The 18,277-nt window shown below is 53.6% G+C and overlaps 1 protein-coding gene across 5 annotated transcripts in view; it reads right to left on the bottom strand.

The window, feature by feature from the left end:
- The window catches only part of CDC42BPA (CDC42 binding protein kinase alpha), a 289,458-nt gene extending 280,853 nt beyond the window's left edge, over nt 1-8,605 (bottom strand). For 3 of the 5 annotated variants that reach the window (XM_063918950.1, XM_063918951.1, XM_063918949.1), the window contains exon 1: nt 8,205-8,605. In XM_063918950.1, the coding sequence (XP_063775020.1) occupies nt 8,205-8,376 (172 nt within the window). In that variant the 5' untranslated portion in view covers nt 8,377-8,605. The remainder of the gene's footprint in view (nt 1-8,204) is intronic. The other 2 variants (XM_063918953.1, XM_063918952.1) reach the window with 1 other exon arrangement.
- Between the last annotated feature and the right edge of the window lie 9,672 nt (nt 8,606-18,277).

Consider the following 18,277-nt stretch of genomic DNA (forward strand, 5'->3'; position numbering starts at 1 on the left):
CTGGTACACCCACGGTGTTACCAGAGCGTCCACAGCTATTGCCTGAGGGTCTCTTGACCTGGCGCAATATCTGTCCAATTTTTTGTTGAGGCGAGACGCCATCATGTCCACCTTTGGTCTTTCCCAACGGTTCACAATCATGTGGAAGACTTCTGGATGAAGTCCCCACTCTCCCGGGTGAAGGTCGTGTCTGCTGAGGAAGTCTGCTTCCCAGTTGTCCACTCCCGGGATGAACACTGCTGACAGTGCTATGACATGATTCTCCGCCCAGCGCAGAATCCTTGCAGCTTCTGTCATTGCTCTTCTGCTTCTCGTGCCGCCTTGTCGGTTTACGTGGGCGACTGCCGTGATGTTGTCCGACTGGATCAACACCGGCTGACCCTGAAGCAGCGATTTTGCCAGGCTTAGAGCATTGTAGATCGCTCTTAGCTCCAGTATATTTATGTGAAGGGACGTCTCCAGGTTTGACCACACGCCCTGGAAGTTTCTTCCCTGTGTGACTGCTCCCCAGCCTCGTAGGCTGGCATCCGTAGTCACCAGGACCCAGTCCTGTATGCCGAATCTGCGGCCCTCTAACAGATGGGCACTCTGCAACCACCACAGGAGACAACCTTGTTCTTGGTGACAGTGTTATCCGCTGATGCATGTGCAGATGCGATCCGGACCATTTGTCCAGCAGATCCCACTGAAATGTCCGTGCATGGAATCTGCCGAATGGAATCGCTTCGTAAGAAGCCACCATCTTTCCCAGGACTCTTGTGCATTGATGTACTGACACAGTTCCTGGTTTTAGGAGGTTCCTGACAAGTTCGGATAACTCCCTTGCTTTCTCCTCCGGGAGAAACACCTTTTTCTGAACCGTGTCCAGAATCATTCCCAGGAACAGCAGACGAGTTGTCGGGGTCAATTGAGATTTTGGAAGATTCAGAATCCACCCGTGTTGCTGAAGCACTACCTGGGTTAGTGCTACACCGACTTCCAGCTGTTCTCTGGACTTTGCCCTTATCAGGAGATCGTCCAAGTAAGGGATAATTAATACGCCTTTTCTTCGTAGAAGAACCATCATTTCGGTCATTACCTTGGTAAAGACCCGAGGGGCCGTGGACAAACCAAACGGCAGCGTTTGAAACTGATAATGACAGTCTTGTATCACGAACCTGAGATACCCTTGGTGTGAGGGGTAAATTGGGACATGCAGATAAGCATCTTTTATGTCCAGGGACACCATGAAGTCCCCTTCTTCCAGATTCGCTATCACTGCTCTGAGTGACTCCATCTTGAACTTGAATTTCTGTATGTACAGGTTCAAGGATTTCAGGTTTAGAATAGGTCTTACCGAACCGTCCGGCTTCGGTACCACAAATAGTGTGGAATAATACCCCTTTCCCTGTTGTAGGAGGGGTACCTTGACTATCACCTGCTGAGAATACAGCTTGTGAATGGCTTCCAAAACCGACGTCCTTTCTGAGGGAGACGTTGGTAAAGCAGACTTTAGGAACCGGCGAGGGGGAGACCTTTCGAACTCCAACATGTAACCCTGAGATATTATCTGCAGGATCCACGGGTCCACTTGTGAGCGAGCCCACTGATTGCTGAAAATCTTGAGTCGACCCCCCACCGCTCCTGAGTCCGCTTGTAAAGCCCCAGCGTCATGCTGATGGCTTTGTAGAACCCGGGGCGGGCTTCTGGTCCTGGGCAGGGGCTGCTTGCTGCCCTCTCTTACCCTTTCCTCTGCCTCGCGGCAGATAAGACTGTCCTTTTGGTCGCTTGTTTTTATAGGAGCGAAAGGACTGCGGCTGAAAAGACGGTGTCTTTTTCTGTTGGGAGGGGGTCTGAGGTAAAAAAGTGGATTTGCCGGCAGTTGCCGTGGCCACCAGGTCCGAAAGACCGACCCCAAATAATTCCTCTCCTTTATATGGCAATACTTCCATATGCCTTTTGGAATCCGCATCACCTGACCACTGTCGCGTCCATAAACTTCTTCTGGCAGATATGGACATCGCGCTTACTCTTGATGCTAGAGTACAAACATCCCTCTGAGCATCTCGCATATAAAGAAAAGCATCCTTTAATTGCTCTAGAGTCAATAAAATACTGTCCCTATCCAGGGTATCAATATTTTCAGTCAGAGAATCCAACCACACTACCCCAGCACTGCAAATCCAGGCTGAGGCTACTGCCGGTCGCAGTATATCACCAGTATGTGTGTATATACTCTTCAGTGTAGTTTCCAGCCTCCTATCTGCTGGATCCTTGAGGGCGGCCGTATCAGGAGACGGCAACGCCACTTGCTTTGATAAACGTGTGAGCGCCTTATCCACCCTAGGGGGTGTTTCCCAGCGCGCCCTAACCTCTGGTGGGAAAGGGTATAATGCCAATAACTTCTTGGAAATTAGCAGTTTTCTATCTGGGTTAACCCACGCTTCGTCACACACGTCATTCAATTCCTCTGATTCTGGAAAAGCTACAGGTAGTTTTTTCACCCCCCACATAATACCCCTTTTTGAGGTACCAGCAGTATCAGAGATCTGCAAAGCCTCCTTCATTGCCGTGATCATATAACGTGTGGCCCTATTGGAAAATACGTTTGTTTCTTCACCGTCGACACTAGATTCATCTGTGTCGGTACCCGTGTCGACTGACTGAGGTAAGGGACGTTTTACAGCCCCTGACGGTGTCTGAGACGCCTGAGCCGGTACTAACTGGTTTTCCGGCCGTCTCATTTCGTCAACTGACTTTTGTAATGTGCTAACATTATCACGTAATTCCATAACTAAAGCCATCCATTCCGGTGTCGACTCCCTAGGGGGTGACATCACCATTACCGGCAATTGCTCTGCCTCCACACCAACATCGTCCTCATACATGTCGACACACACGTACCAACACACAGCAGCCACACAGGGAATGCTCTAATCGAAGACAGGACCCTCTTAGCCCTTTGGGGAGACAGAGGGAGAGTTTGCCAGCACACACCAAAAACGCTATAAATGTATATAAACAACCCTAGAAGGTGTTGTTTTTGATATAAGCGCTTTTAATATATCAATATCGCCAAATTATGCCCCCCTTCTCTTTGTTACCCTGTTTCTGTAGTGCAGTGCAGGGGAGAGTCCTGGGAGCCTTCCTCACCAGCGGAGCTGAGCAGGAAAATGGCGCTGAGTGCTGAGGAGAATAAGCTCCGCCCCTTTTTCGGCGGGCTTTTCTCCCGGGTTTTAAGAAAACTGGCCTGGGTTAAATACATACATATAGCCTTAATGGCTATATGTGATGTATTTATTTTGCCACTAAAGGTATTTAATATTGCTGCCCAGGGCGCCCCCAGCAGCGCCCTGCACCCTCCGTGACTGAATCAGTGAGACGTGTAGCAACAATGGCGCACAGCTGCAGTGCTGTGCGCTACCTTCATGAAGACTGAGGAGTCTTCTGCCGCCTGCTTTCCGGACCTCCGTCTTCAGCGTCTGTAAGGGGGATCGGCGGCGCGGCTCCGGGACGAACCCCAGGAGGACCTGTGTTCCGACTCCCTCTGGAGCTAAGTGTCCAGTAGCCTAAGACTCCAATCCATCCTGCACGCAGGTGAGTTGGAAATCTCTCCCCTAAGTCCCTCGATGCAGTGATCCTGTTGCCAGCAGGATTCACTGAGATTTAAACCTAAAAAAACTTTTTCTAAGCAGCTCTTTAGGAGAGCCACCTAGATTGCACCCTTCTCGGACGGGCACAAAAACCTAACTGAGGCTTGGAGGAGGGTCATAGGGGGAGGAGCCAGTACGCACCATGTGATCCTAAAAGCTTTATTTAGATGTGCCCTGTCTCCTGCGGAGCCCGCTATTCCCCATGGTCCTGACGGAGTCCCAGCATCCACTAGGACGTTAGAGAAATACCATTAATGACGACGATTCGTTTTTCTAATAGAGAAAGCTCAATAGGGGTCTATAATGCAGGGGTTACTTCCAAATATGTTATGTGTTTGTTTGTTTTTTAATTCTATTTGTTTTTTGTTTACCTGATTCACTAAACAACCAAACAGGACTATATAATAAAGTACAAAACATGTCTTATTAAATTGAAGAGAAAAGTAAACAAAAACAAAGAAAAAGTCTACAAAAATGATGACGGAATTTATCAAAATGTATTAATTTACCAGATTTTGTGGTCATTGCACAGGAAGGCCAGAATTCCTTGCATTAGTTAAAAGACACGTTTTAAATGAAGTGATGTTTTACTATCATGTATATACGTAACTGTAATAAGCCGCACAGATACCAGCTACAACGTAACACAGAGGCTCCAGCCATACAGACACCTATGTACATTCCTGTTGTACAGTAGGAGACATCTCTAGCACCAAAACACGGATTAACACATTTCTTATTGGTTTAAAAGCTAAAAAATGTAGTATTTTGTATAAAAATCGGTGTTAAAGACCTTTACGAACCAGAAATCTTAATTTGGTTGCACACACAGCAGATCAAGTTGGCCAATCTAATTGCTTTCAATAAAATTGTCACAACACCATACTGTGTGTGGGACAAAAACAATCACTTTGGCTGTAAAATGTTTTCGTTTGATGATCATATTAGTTGACTTTAATGTATGACGACCCTGCAAGACGGTCTTTGCCAAAATAAATCTACTTGTTTAGAGAACCAAACAATAAACCCAAATCCAGTGACCGAAGCATTGAAATAGCTTGCCATATCTACTAGGGCAAGACACGGGTACTGCCACCTAGGTGCTGCGGACATTACTATGAAATGACCAGCGCTTGATGTAACCGGATAAAACACTCGCTTCCAGAGCGACAATACAAGATGGGGGACAGAAGTCCGACTACACCAACAGCCCATTCACAAGAGCAATGACTACAAAGTCACACAGTGCCAGCAACTGGCTGATGTGCACTGACCTAGATCACCATCCGGTGACATAAGGTATTGGGGTGATATCGGAAGCCCCCGTAGCCACCGCTAGGCAGGGTGTACCAGTACATTCCCCGATCACCCATCTGCTGCATCCTACCCTGACACCACACCAAGTGGACATCTGTTGGACATGATAACGCCACTTGCAGTGTTACACAGCGACTCCTCTCATTGTGTAGATCAAAGCAGGGAATGCAGGAAATGACATTATATGCAGAATAGGAGCATCCTCTTACGTACTGCTATCTGCAATTACAGATATTATAGCCTACTCTACAGCACTGCACCGTTGCCGACACCTCCGGCAGAGCAATGACGGTCAGCTCCAGGAGTCACAGAACCGTGCAATTAGCAACCAGGGTCACTGGAGTGATAAGAGGCATCCTGCAGCCCACCTAGCTGTGACCTTGGGGAAACGTCTCAGTGTCTCCCAGCTGATGCACAGAGGAAACAGATTGCAGTGATACAGTGACTCTGTGTGATACACTGCACAGTACATACAGATGTATACATAGACTGCATTGGCAATGGTTTACTAGGCAATATGTATACTGATCATGTTATATTGGAATCCACTAATCTATACAGCTAAACGTCCATTACTGACATCATTACCGCACAGAAGAGCATCTCTATAATACAACCCAGTAACATACAGCCAGGGGTAAATAGTGCAGATCCAGGGGTAAGTATTACACACAGTCAACCAAAGGTAAATTGGGCTGTGATCCTGTGGGACGGATTTCTCTGCACTTGTCATTATTACTCCCAGGAGCCTTCCGTCCCCTGCACAATGCCATATACTGGGTGGTTTTTGCACACTCATTTTGTACAGTATCAAAACAGTTGGGACTGATTTAAGTATTATTGCAACAATCTACCAGCAGAAAAGTGTCACTGGCATTAGGAGGGGGCACATTATTTTCCATTTAGCAAGCAACAATTTTTTTGCAATGTTTGCAGACATTTTTCCCAGCACTGGCCTGTATAAATGCCCCCTAGTGTCCCCTTCAGTAGACCCCATGACACAGAAGTGTCCAGTGACTCCAGCACCAAATGTCACCTCATCCCCAGGGTCCCATCCTAGGTACTCCCAGTCCATGAGAGCACGCGTTACTACAGCCTGCAGCAAGGGTTACACAAATACAATTTCTGTTTTCACCATGTTATAACAAATAACAATCAGAGCTTTAAAGAACAGGTCTCAAAAGGAGCTATTATTTTATTTATTTTTATTTGCCCTGGGCACCATCAGCCCTAGTTATACCCCGGCACCACTGACCACAGTCATGCAGAAATAACACATGGCCTCTACATATGGACGTCAGTAACTCTCCTCCCCAGTGACCACCAACCCTGTTACAGGACTGTACTCCGCTCATGTCACTATCCCAAGCCATGTAAGAGGCGTGTTTCTAAACCATTGTGGCCCCACTGACCGCAGATGTCACTGTATGCCCCTCCCCCACCCCCAGTAATGACAGCTTACCCTCCCATTAGAAGTAGGAAGATGTCATCCACGAATCATGAATCCCAAGACATGCTGGTACATCCCCAGACACTGTGCCCCAAACTGTCATCTGCTTCTCCAAGAAATGAAACCTACACCTGTCCTGCCGCCCCGTACATAAAGTGTCCCACTGCCAGGAGTGTCACCCAACATGGACCATGTATCCCTATAGCCAGAATGTCCCAGTAATAACTGGTGTATTGCCCACTTATATCTCTTCCCCAGAAAAGTGTCCCTGTAATACCACAGTAACCCCCGCATGACAGCCCCCTCCTTGCAAAGCCACAGTAACCCCCCTCATACTGTCCCTCTGTATGTACACTGCCCCTCCAGTGTTCTATACCCCTCATTAACATGCCCCCAATAGTCCATCGGGATGGGCACGTCCACCTATCCCGTGATGCCAATGTAACCCTACAACAGCGCGGTCTCCCCCGACAGCTGTAATTACGGCCTGCATCCTGAAATGCCACAGTAACCCCAAGCAACAGCACTGCCCCGTCCCTGTAATGCCACAGTAATCACCCAATAATATGACCCAACAGCAAAGTTCCCACAGGGTGGGCACTGGCCCCCTCCCTATAATGCCACAGTCACCCCGGCAACAGCACTACCCCCCTCCTTGTAATGCCGCAATAACCCTTAGCAACAGCACTACCGCCAGGATGAGCACTGCTCCCCTTCCTGTAACGCCACAGTAACCCTTAGCAACAGCACTGCCCCCCAGGATGGGCACTGACCCCTCTCCCTGTAATGCCACAGTAACCCTTAGCAACAGCACTACCCCCCAGGATGGGCACTGCACCCCCTCTCCCTGTAATGCCACAGTAACCCCCAGCAACAGCACTAACCCCAGGATGGGCACAGCACCCCCTCCCTGTAACGCCACAGTAACCCCTAGCAACAGCACTACCCCCCAGGATGGGCACTGCCCCCTCCCTGTAATGCCACTGTAACCCCCAGCAACAGCATTACCCCCAAGATGGGCACTGCACCCCCTCCCTGTAATGCCACAGTAACCCCTAGCAACAGCTCTACCCCCCACGATGGGCACTGCACCCCCTCCCTGTAATGCCACAGTAACCCCTAGCAACAGCACTACCCCCCACGATGGGCACTGCCCCCTCCCTGTAATACCACAGTAACCCCCAGCAACAGCACTAACCCCAGGATGGGCACTGCCCCCTCCCTGTAATGCCACTGTAACCCCCAGCAACAGCATTACCCCCCAAGATGGGCACTGCACCCCCAGCAACAGCACTACCCCCCAGGATGGGTACTGCCCCCTCCCTGTAATACCACAGTAACCCCTAGCAATAGCACTGCCCCCCAGGATAGGCACCGCACCCCCTCCCTGTAACGCCACAGTAACCCCCAGCAACAGCACTAACTCCAGGATGGGCACCGCACCCCCTCCCTGTAACGCCACAGTAACCCCTAGCAACAGCACTACCCCCCAGGATGGGCTCTGCCCCCTCCCTGTAACGCCACAGTAACCCCTAGCAACAGCATTACCCCGCATGATAGGCACCGCATCCCCTCCCTGTAACGCCACAGTAACCCCCAGCAACAGCACTAACTCCAGGATGGGCACCGCACCCCCTCCCTGTAACGCCACAGTAACCCCTAGCAACAGCACTACCCCCCAGGATGGGCTCTGCCCCCTCCCTGTAACGCCACAGTAACCCCTAGCAACAGCATTACCCCGCATGATAGGCACCGCATCCCCTCCCTGCAATGCCCCGGTGGCCGGTGCCCGGCGGGTGACTCACCCCACTCGATGTAGTCGTGGATGTTCTTCTCCCGGCGCAGCGGGGACACGCAGCACTCGTCGTACAGGCAGAGCAGCGAGTCCAGCAGGCTCTCCACACTCATCCCGGCCCCGCGGCCCGGCCGCTCCAGGATCAGCTGCTCCAGCTGCCGCAGGCGGACCTCGCCCGCCATCTTCTCACCCGCCGCCGGGTCACCACCCACCGGGCGCGATCAGGGCCTCGGGCCGCCGTGACCCGCCGGAGCCCGCCGGGTAACCCGCGAGCCGGCCCCGCCCGCCATGTCCCGAGGAGGAGAAGAGGAGGATCCGGGAGAGACACTGAGGATCCTGCGGGCTCCGTCACACCCGGCTGCTGGGGGGAGGGGGGCGGCGGCTGCTGCTGCTGCTGCTGCTGCTGCTGCTGCTGTGTGATCCACAGGGCCGGGGGGGGGGGGAGGAGGATGGACGGAGGAGGGAGGAGGCTGCTGCTGGCCTGGGAGTCGGGGATGGAGGAGAGGAGGAGGAGGAGGAGGACCGGTGGCCGGGTACACACAGGCAGCAGCTGTCTCACACACTGACACAGAGAGAGTGCTGGGGGTGTCTATCACACTGACACACAGAGAGTGCTGGGGTGTCTATCACACTGACACACAGAGAGTGCTGGGGGTGTCTCTCACACTGACACACAGAGAGTGCTGGGGTGTCTCTCACACTGACACAGAGAGAGTGCTGGGGGTGTCTCTCACACTGACACACAGAGAGTGCTGGGGGTGTCTCTCACACTGACACACAGAGAGTGCTGGGGGTGTCTCTCACACTGACACAGAGAGTGCTGGGGGTGTCTCTCACACTGACACACAGAGAGTGCTGGGGGTGTCTCTCACACTGACACAGAGAGAGTGCTGGGGGTGTCTCTCACACTGACACACAGAGAGTGCTGGGGTGTCTCTCACACTGACACAGAGAGTGCTGGGGGTGTCTCTCACACTGACACACAGAGAGTGCTGGGGGTGTCTCTCACACTGACACAGAGAGTGCTGGGGGTGTCTCTCACACTGACACACAGAGAGTGCTGGGGGTGTCTCTCACACTGACACACAGAGAGTGCTGGGGTGTCTCTCACACTGACACACAGAGAGTGCTGGGGGTGTCTCTCACACTGACACACAGAGAGTGCTGGGGGTGTCTCTCACACAGACACAGAGAGAGTGCTGGGAGTGTCTCTCACACTGACACAGAGAGAGTGCTGGGGGTGTCTCTCACACTGACACAGAGAGTGCTGGGGGTGTCTCTCACACTGACACAGAGAGTGCTGGGGGTGTCTCTCACACTGACACACAGAGAGTGCTGGGGGTGTCTCTCACACTGACACACAGAGAGTGCTGGGGGTGTCTCTCACACTGACACACAGAGAGTGCTGGGGGTGTCTCTCACACTGACACAGAGAGTGCTGGGGGTGTCTCTCACACTGACACACAGAGAGTGCTGGGGTGTCTCTCACACTGACACAGAGAGTGCTGGGGGTGTCTCTCACACTGACACACAGAGAGTGCTGGGGGTGTCTCTCACACTGACACACAGAGAGTGCTGGGGGTGTCTCTCACACAGACACAGAGAGAGTGCTGGGAGTGTCTCTCACACTGACACAGAGAGAGTGCTGGGGGTGTCTCTCACACTGACACAGAGAGAGTGCTGGGGGTGTCTCTCACACTGACACAGAGAGTGCTGGGGGTGTCTCTCACACTGACACACAGAGAGTGCTGGGGGTGTCTCTCACACTGACACACAGAGAGTGCTGGGGGTGTCTCTCACACTGACACACAGAGAGTGCTGGGGGTGTCTCTCACACAGAGAGAGTGCTGGGAGTGTCTCTCACACAGACACAGAGAGAGTGCTGGGGGTGTCTCTCACACTGACACGCAGAGAGTGCTGGGGGTGTCTCTCACACTGACACACAGAGAGTGCTGGGGGTGTCTCTCACACTGACACACAGAGAGTGCTGGGGGTGTCTCTCACACTGACACACAGAGAGTGCTGGGGGTGTCTCTCACACAGAGAGAGTGCTGGGAGTGTCTCTCACACAGACACAGAGAGAGTGCTGGGGGTGTCTCTCACACTGGCACACAGAGAGTGCTGGGGGTGTCTCTCACACAGAGAGAGTGCTGGGGGTGTCTCTCACACAGACACAGAGAGAGTGCTGGGGGTTTCTCTCACACTGACACACAGAGAGTGCTGGGGGTGTCTCTCACACTGACACACAGAGAGTGCTGGGGGTGTCTGTCACAGAGAGAGAGTGCTGGGGGTGTCTCTCACACAGACACAGAGAGAGTGCTGGGGGTGTCTCTCACGCAGACACAGAGAGAGTGCTGGGGGTGTCTCTCACGCAGACACAGAGAGAGTGCTGGGGGTGTCTCTCACACAGAGAGAGTGCTGGGGGTGTCTCTCACACTGACACACCGAGAGTGCTGGGGGTGTCACACAGAGAGAGTGCTGGGGGTGTCTCTAACACAGACACAGAGAGAGTGCTGGGGGTGTCTCTCACACAGACACAGAGAGAGGGCTGGGGGTGTCTCTCACACTGACACACAGAGAGTGCTGGGGGTGTCACACAGAGAGAGTGCTGGGGGTGTCTCTCACACAGACACAGAGAGAGTGCTGGGGGTGTCTCTCACACAGACACAGAGAGAGGGCTGGGGTGTCTCTCACACTGACACAGAGAGAGTGCTGGGGGTGTCTGTCACACTGACACAGAGAGAGTGCTGGGGGTGTCCCACACAGACACAGAGAGAGTGCTGGGGATGTCTCTCACACAGACACAGAGAGTGCTGGGGGTGTCTCACACTGGCACACAGAGAGTGCTGGGGTGTCTCTCACACTGACACAGAGAGAGTGCTGGGGGTGTCTCTCACACTGACACAGAGAGAGTGCTAGGGGTGTCTCTCACACTGACACAGAGAGAGTGCTGGGGGTGTCTCTCACACAGACACAGAGAGAGTGCTGGGGGTGTCTCTCACACAGACACAGAGAGAGTGCTGGGGGTGTCTCTCACACAGACACACAGAGAGTGCTGGGGGTGTCACACAGAGAGAGTGCTGGGGGTGTCTCTCACACAGACACAGAGAGAGTGCTGGGGGTGTCTCTCACACTGACACACATAGAGTGCTGGCGGTGCCACACAGAGATAATGCTGGGGGTGTCTCTCACACAGACACAGAGAGAGGGCTGGGGGTGTCTCACACTGACACAGAGAGAGTGCTGGGGGTGTCTCTCACACAGACACAGAGAGAGTGCTGGGGGTGTCTCTCACACTGACACACAGAGAGTGCTGGGGTGTCACACAGAGAGAGTGCTGAAGGGTGTCTCACACAGACGCAGAGAGAGTGCTGGGGGTGTCTCTCACACAGACACAGAGAGAGGGCTGGGGTGTCTCTCACACTGACACAGAGAGAGTGCTGGGGGTATCTCTCACACTGACACAGAGAGAGTGCTGGGGGTGTCTCACACAGACACAGAGAGAGTGCTGGGGATGTCTCTCACACAGACACAGAGAGTGCTGGGGGTGTCTCACACTGACTCAGAGAGTGCTGGGGGTGTCTCTCACACTGACACAGAGAGTGCTGGGGGTGTCTCTCACACTGACACACAGAGAGTGCTGGGGGTGCCACACAGAGAGAGTGCTGGGGGTGTCTCTCACACAGACACAGAGAGAGGGCTGGGGGTGTCTCTCACACTGACACAGAGAGAGTGCTGGGGGTGTCTCTAACACAGACACAGAGAGAGTGCTGGGGTGTCTCTCACACTGACACACAGAGAGTGCTGGGGGTGTCACACAGAGAGAGTGCTGGGGGTGTCTCTCACACAGACACAGAGAGAGGGCTGGGGTGTCTCTCACACTGACACAGAAAGAGTGCTGGGGGTGTCTCTCACACTGACACAGAGAGAGTGCTGGGGGTGTCTCACACAGACACAGAGAGAGTGCTGGGGATGTCTTTCACACAGACTCAGAGATTGCTGGGGGTGTCTCACACTGACAGAGTGCTGGGGGTGTCTCTCACACTGACACAGAGAGAGTGCTGGGGGTGTCTCTCACACTGACACAGAGAGAGTGCTGGGGGTGTCACACAGAGAGAGTGCTGGGGGTGTCTCTCACACTGACACAAAGAGTGCTGGGGTGTCTCTCACACAGACACAACGAGAGTGCTGGGGGTGTCTCTCACACTGACACAGAGAGAGTGCTGGGGGTGTCACACAGAGAGAGTGCTGGGGATGTCTCTCACACTGACACAGAGAGAGTGCTGGGTGTCTCTCAGAGAGAGTGCTGGGGATGTCTCTCACACAGAGAGAGTGCTGGGGGTGTCTCACACTGACACAGAGAGAGTGCTGGGGGTGTCTCTCACACAGAGAGAGTACTGGGGATGTCTCTCACACTGACACACAGAGTGCTGGGGGTGTCTCTCACACAGAGAGTGCTGGGAGTGTCTCACACAGAGGGAGAGTGCTGGGGTGTCTCTCACAGTGACACAGTGAGTGCTGGGGGTGTCTCTCACACAGAGAGAGTGCTGGGGATGTCTCTCACACCAACACACAGAGTGCTGGGGGTGTCACACAGAGAGGGTGCTAGTGATGTCTCACACAGAGAGAGTGCTGGGGTATCACATAGAGAGAGTGCTGGGGGTATCACAGAGAGAGTGCTGGGAATGTATCTCACACAGAGAGAGTGTTGGGGATGTCTCTCATACCGACACACAGAGTTCTGGGGATATCTCTCACACAGAGAGTGCTGGGGATGTCCCTCACTCAGAGAGTGCTGGGGGTGTCTCTCACACCGACACACAGAGTGCTGGGGATGTATCTCACACAGAGAAAGTGTTGGGGATGTCTCTCACAGAGAGAGAGAGTGCTGGGGATGTCTCACAGAGAGAGAGAGAGAGTTCTGGGGATGTCTCTCACACAGAGAGAGATAGGGAGTGCTGGGGATGTCTCACCGACACACAGAGTGCTGGGGATGTCTCAGAGAGAGAGAGTGCTGGGGATGTCTCTCACACAGAGAGAGAGAGTGCTGGAGGTGTCTCGCACATAGTGCTGGGGATGTCTCACAGAGAGAGAGAGAGAGTGCTGAGGATGTTTCTCACACAGAGAGAGTACTGGGGATGTCTCTCATACAGTGAGAGAGTGCTGGTGATGTCTCACACAGTGAGAAAGAGAGTGCTGAGGGTGTCTCTCACACAGAGAGAGTATTGGGGGTGTCTCTCACACAGAGATAGTGCTGGGGGTGTCTCTCGCACAGAGAGAGTGCTGGGGGTGTCTCACAAAGAGAGAGTGCTGGGGATGTCTTTCACAGAGTTCTGGGGGTGTCTCACACCGACACACAGAGTGCTGGGGGTGTCTGAGTGCTGGGGGTGTCTCACACAGAGAGAGTGCTAGGGGTGTCTCTCAAACAGAGAGAGTGCTGGGGATGTCTCTCACACAGAGAGAGTGCTGGGGGTGTCTCTCACACAGAGTGCTGGGGGGTGTCTCTCACACCAAGAGAGTGCCGGGGATGTCTCTCACACAGTAAGAGAGTGCTGAGGGTGTCACACAGAGAGAGTGCTGGGGGTGTCTCTCACACAGAGAGAGTGCTGGGGGTGTCTCGCACAGAGAGAGTGCTGGGGACGTCTCTCACACAGAGTGCTGGGGACGTCTCTCACACAGAGTGCTGGGGGTGTCTCTCACACCGAGAGAGTGCCGGGGGTGTCTCTCACACAGAGAGTGCTGGGGATGTCTCTCACACCGACACACAGAGTACTGGGGATGTCTCTCATACACTGAGAGAGTGCTGGAGTGTCTCTCACACAGTGAGAAAGAGAGTGCTGGGGGTGTCTCACACAGAGAGGGCTGGGGGTGTCTCTCACACCAACACACAGTACTGGGAATGCCTCTTATGCACAGAGAGAGTGCTGGGGATGTCTCACACAGAGAGAGGGCTGGGGGTGTCTGTCACACAGAGAGAGTGCTGGGGATGTCTCTCACACCGACAGAGTACTGGGGATATCTCTCATACACAGAGAGAGTGCTGGGGATGTCTCTCACACAGTGAGAGAGTGATGGGGATGTCTCTCACACAGTGAGAAATAGAGTGCTGAGGGTGTCTCACACAGAGAGAGTGTTGGGGTGTCTCACACAGAGAGTGTGCTGGGGGTGTCTCACACAGAGAGAGTGCTGGGGGTGTCTCACACAGAGAGAGTGCTGGGGGTGTCTCTCACACAGAGAGAGTGCTGGGGATGTCTCTCACACAGAGTGCTGGGGGTGTCTCTCACACCGAGAGAGTGCCGGGGGTGTCTCACACAGAGAGAGTGCTGGGGATGTCTCTCACACCAACACACAGAGTACTGGGGATGTCTCTCATACACTGAGAGAGTGCTGGGGTGTCTCACACAGAGAGTGCTGGGGGTGTCTCTCACACAGAGAGTGCTGGGGGTGTCTCACACAGAGAGAGGGCTGGGGGTGTCTCTCACACCAACACACAACAGAGTACTGGGGATGTCTCATACACAGAGAGAGTGCTGGGGATGTCTCTCACACAGAGTGCTGGGGGTGTCTCACAGAGAGAGAGTGCTGGGGGTGTCTCACACAGAGAGAGTGCTGGGGGTGTCTCACACAGAGAGAGTGCTGGTGGTGTCTCTCACACAGAGAGAGTGCTGGGGGTGTCTCTCACACCGAGAGAGTACCGGGGATGTCTCTCACACAGTGAGAGAGTGCTGGGGGTGTCTCTCACACCGACACACAGAGTGCTGGGGGTGTCTCACACTGAGAGAGTGCTGGGGGTGTCTCTCACACCAAGAGAGTGCCGGGGATGTCTCTCACACAGTGAGAGAGTGCTGACGGTGTCTCACACAGAGAGTGCTGGGGACGTCTCTCACACAGAGTGCTGGGGGTGTCTCTCACACCGACACACAGAGTGCTGGGGCTGTCTCTCACACCGAGAGAGTGCTGGGGTGTCTCTCACACAGAGAGAGTGCTGGGGATGTCTCTCACACCGAGAGAGTGCTGGGGTGTCTCTCACACAGAGAGAGTGCTGGGGATGTCTCTCACACCGACACACAGAGTACTGGGTATGTCTCTCATACACAGAGAGTGTGCTGGGGTGTCTTACACAGAGAGAGTGCTGGGGATGTCTCTCACACCAACACACAGAGTGCTGGGGGTGTCTCTCACACAGTGAGAGAGTGCTGGGGGTGTCTCTCACACAGTGAGAGAGTGCTGGGGATGTCTCTCACACAGAGAGTGCTGAGGGTGTCTCTCACACAGAGAGAGTGCTGGGGGTGTCTCTCACACCGAGAGAGTGCTGGGGGTGTCTCTCACACTGACACACAGAGTGCTGGCGGTGTCTCTCACACAGAGAGAGTGCTGGGGGTGTCTGTCACACAGTGAGAGAGTGCTGGGGATGTCTCTCACACAGTGAGAGTGCTGAGGGTGTCTCACACAGAGAGAGTGCTGATGGTGTCTCACACAGAGAGAGTGATGGAGGTGTCTCACAGAGAGCGTGCTGGGATGTCTCTCACACAGAAAGAGTGCTGGGGGTGTCTCTCACACCGACACACAGAGTGCTGGGGGTTCCTCTCACACCGAGAGAGTGCTGGGGGTGTCTCTCACACCAACACACAGAGTGCTAGGGGTGTCTCTCATATCGAGACAGTGCTGGGATGTCTCTTACACCGAGACAGAGTGAGAGTGCTGGGGGTGTCTCTCACACAACATACAGAGAGTGCTGGGGATGTCTCTCACACCGACACACAGAGTGCTGAGGATGTCCCTCATACAGAGAGAGAGAGAGAGAGTGTGCTGGGGATGTCTCTCACACAGAGAGAGAGAGAGTGGTGGGGATGTCTCACACAGAGAGAGTACTCGGGGTGTCTCTGACACCGACACAGAGTGCTTGGAGTGTCTCTCATACCGAGACAGTGCTGGGATGTCTCTCACACCGAGACAGAGTGAGAGTGCTGGGGGTGTCTCTCACACCGACACAGAAAGTGCTGGGGATGTCTCTCACACCAAGACACAGAGAGAGTACTGGGGATGTCTCATACAGAGAGAGAGTGCTGGGGATATCTGACACAGAGAGAGACAGAATGCTGGGGTGTCTCACACAGAAAGAGTGCTGGGGACTTCTCACACCGAGAGAGTGCTGGGGGTTTCTCTCACAGAGAGAGAGTGCTGGGAATGTCTCTCACGCGGAGACATAGAGAGTGCTGGGGATGTCTCACACCGACACACAGAGAGAGTGCTGGGATTGTCTCAGACATAGTGCTGGGGGTGTCCCTTACACTGAGAGAGTGCTGGGGATGTCTCACACCAAGACAGAGCGAGAGAGTGCTAGGGGTGTATCTCACACAGAGAGAGAGAGTGCTGGGGGTGTCTCACAGAGAGAGAGAGAGTGCTGGGGGTGTCTCTCACACCGAGACACAGAGAGAGTGCTGGGGATGTCTCTCACACCGAGACACAGAGAGAGTGCTGGGGATGTCTCTCACACCGAGACACAGAGAGAGTGCTGGGGATGTCTCTCACACTGAGAGAAAATGCTGGGGTATGTCTCTCACACTGGGACACAGAGTGCTGGGGATGTTTTTCACACAGAGAGATTGCTGGGGACGTCTCTCACACTGAGACAGAGAGAGAGAGAGACAGTGCTGGGGATGTCTCTCACATCGAGAGAGAGAGAGAGAGTACTGGGGATGTCTCTCACACCGAGACAGAGAGAGTGCTGGAGATATCTCTCACACCGAGACACAGAGAGACAGTGTGCTGGGGATGCCTCTAACACCGAGTGAGAGAGAGAGTGTGCTGGGGATGTCTCATACAGCGAAAGAGAGTGCTGTTAGAGGGAATGTCTCACACTGAGATAGAGAGAGGGCTGGGATGTCTCTGAGACAGAGAGTGCTGCTACTGGGGATGTCTCAGAGAGATAGAGACAGAGAGTCCTGGGGAGGTCTCTCACATCGAGACAGAGAGAGGTCCTGGGGATGTCTTTCACATCGAGACAGAGAGAGTCCTGGGGATATCTCTCACACCGAGACAGAGAGAGTACTGGGGATGTCTCTCACACCGAGACAGAAAGAGTGCTGGGGATGTGTCTCACATCGGGACACAGAGTGCTGGGGATGTCTTTTACAGAGAGAGAGAGAGAGTGCTGGGAATGTCTCTCACACCGAGACAGAGAGAGTGCTGGGTATGTCTCTCACACCGGGACACAGAGTGCTGGGGATGTCTCTTTGACCGAGAGAGAGTGAGTGCTGGGGATGTTTCTCACACCAAGACACAGAGAGAATGCTGGGGATGTCTCTCACACTGAGACAGAGAGAGACAGTGCTGGGGATGTCTCTCACCCCGAGAGAGAGTGCTGGGGATATCTCTCACACCGAGACACAGAGAGACAGTGTGCTGGGGATGCCTCTAACACCGAGTGAGAGAGAGAGAGTGTGCTGGGGATGTCTCACACAGCAAAAGAGAGTGCTGTTACAGGGGATGTCTCACACTGAGATAGAGAGAGTACTGGGATGTCTCTCACACCGAGACACAGAGAGACAGTGTGCTGGGGATGCCTCTAACACCGAGTGAGAGAGAGAGAGTGTGCTGGGGATGTCTCACACAGCGAAAGAGAGTGCTGTTACAGGGGATGTCTCACACTGAGATAGAGAGAGTACTGGGATGTCTCTCACACACACACATAGAGAGTGCTGCTACTGGGGATGTCTCACACACAGAGAGAGAGTGCTGTTGCTGGGGTGCTACAGGGGATGTCTCACAGACCGGGAGTGCTGCTGGGGTACTACAGGGGATGTCTCACAGACAGGAAGAGAGAGTGCTGCTGGGGATGCCTCTAACACCGAGTGAGAGAGAGAGTGTGCTGGGGATGCCTCTAACACCGAGTGAGAGAGAGAGTGTGCTGGGGATGTCTCATACAGCGAAAGAGAGTGCTGTTAGAGGGAATGTCTCACACTGAGATAGAGTGCTGGGATGTCTCTGAGACAGAGAGTGCTGCTACTGGGGATGTCTCAGAGAGATAGAGACAGAGAGTCCTGGGGAGGTCTCTCACATCGAGACAGAGAGAGGTCCTGG

The sequence above is a fragment of the Pseudophryne corroboree genome, chromosome 4, assembly GCF_028390025.1.
Source record: "Pseudophryne corroboree isolate aPseCor3 chromosome 4, aPseCor3.hap2, whole genome shotgun sequence".
Classification (NCBI taxonomy): Eukaryota; Metazoa; Chordata; class Amphibia; order Anura; family Myobatrachidae; genus Pseudophryne; species Pseudophryne corroboree.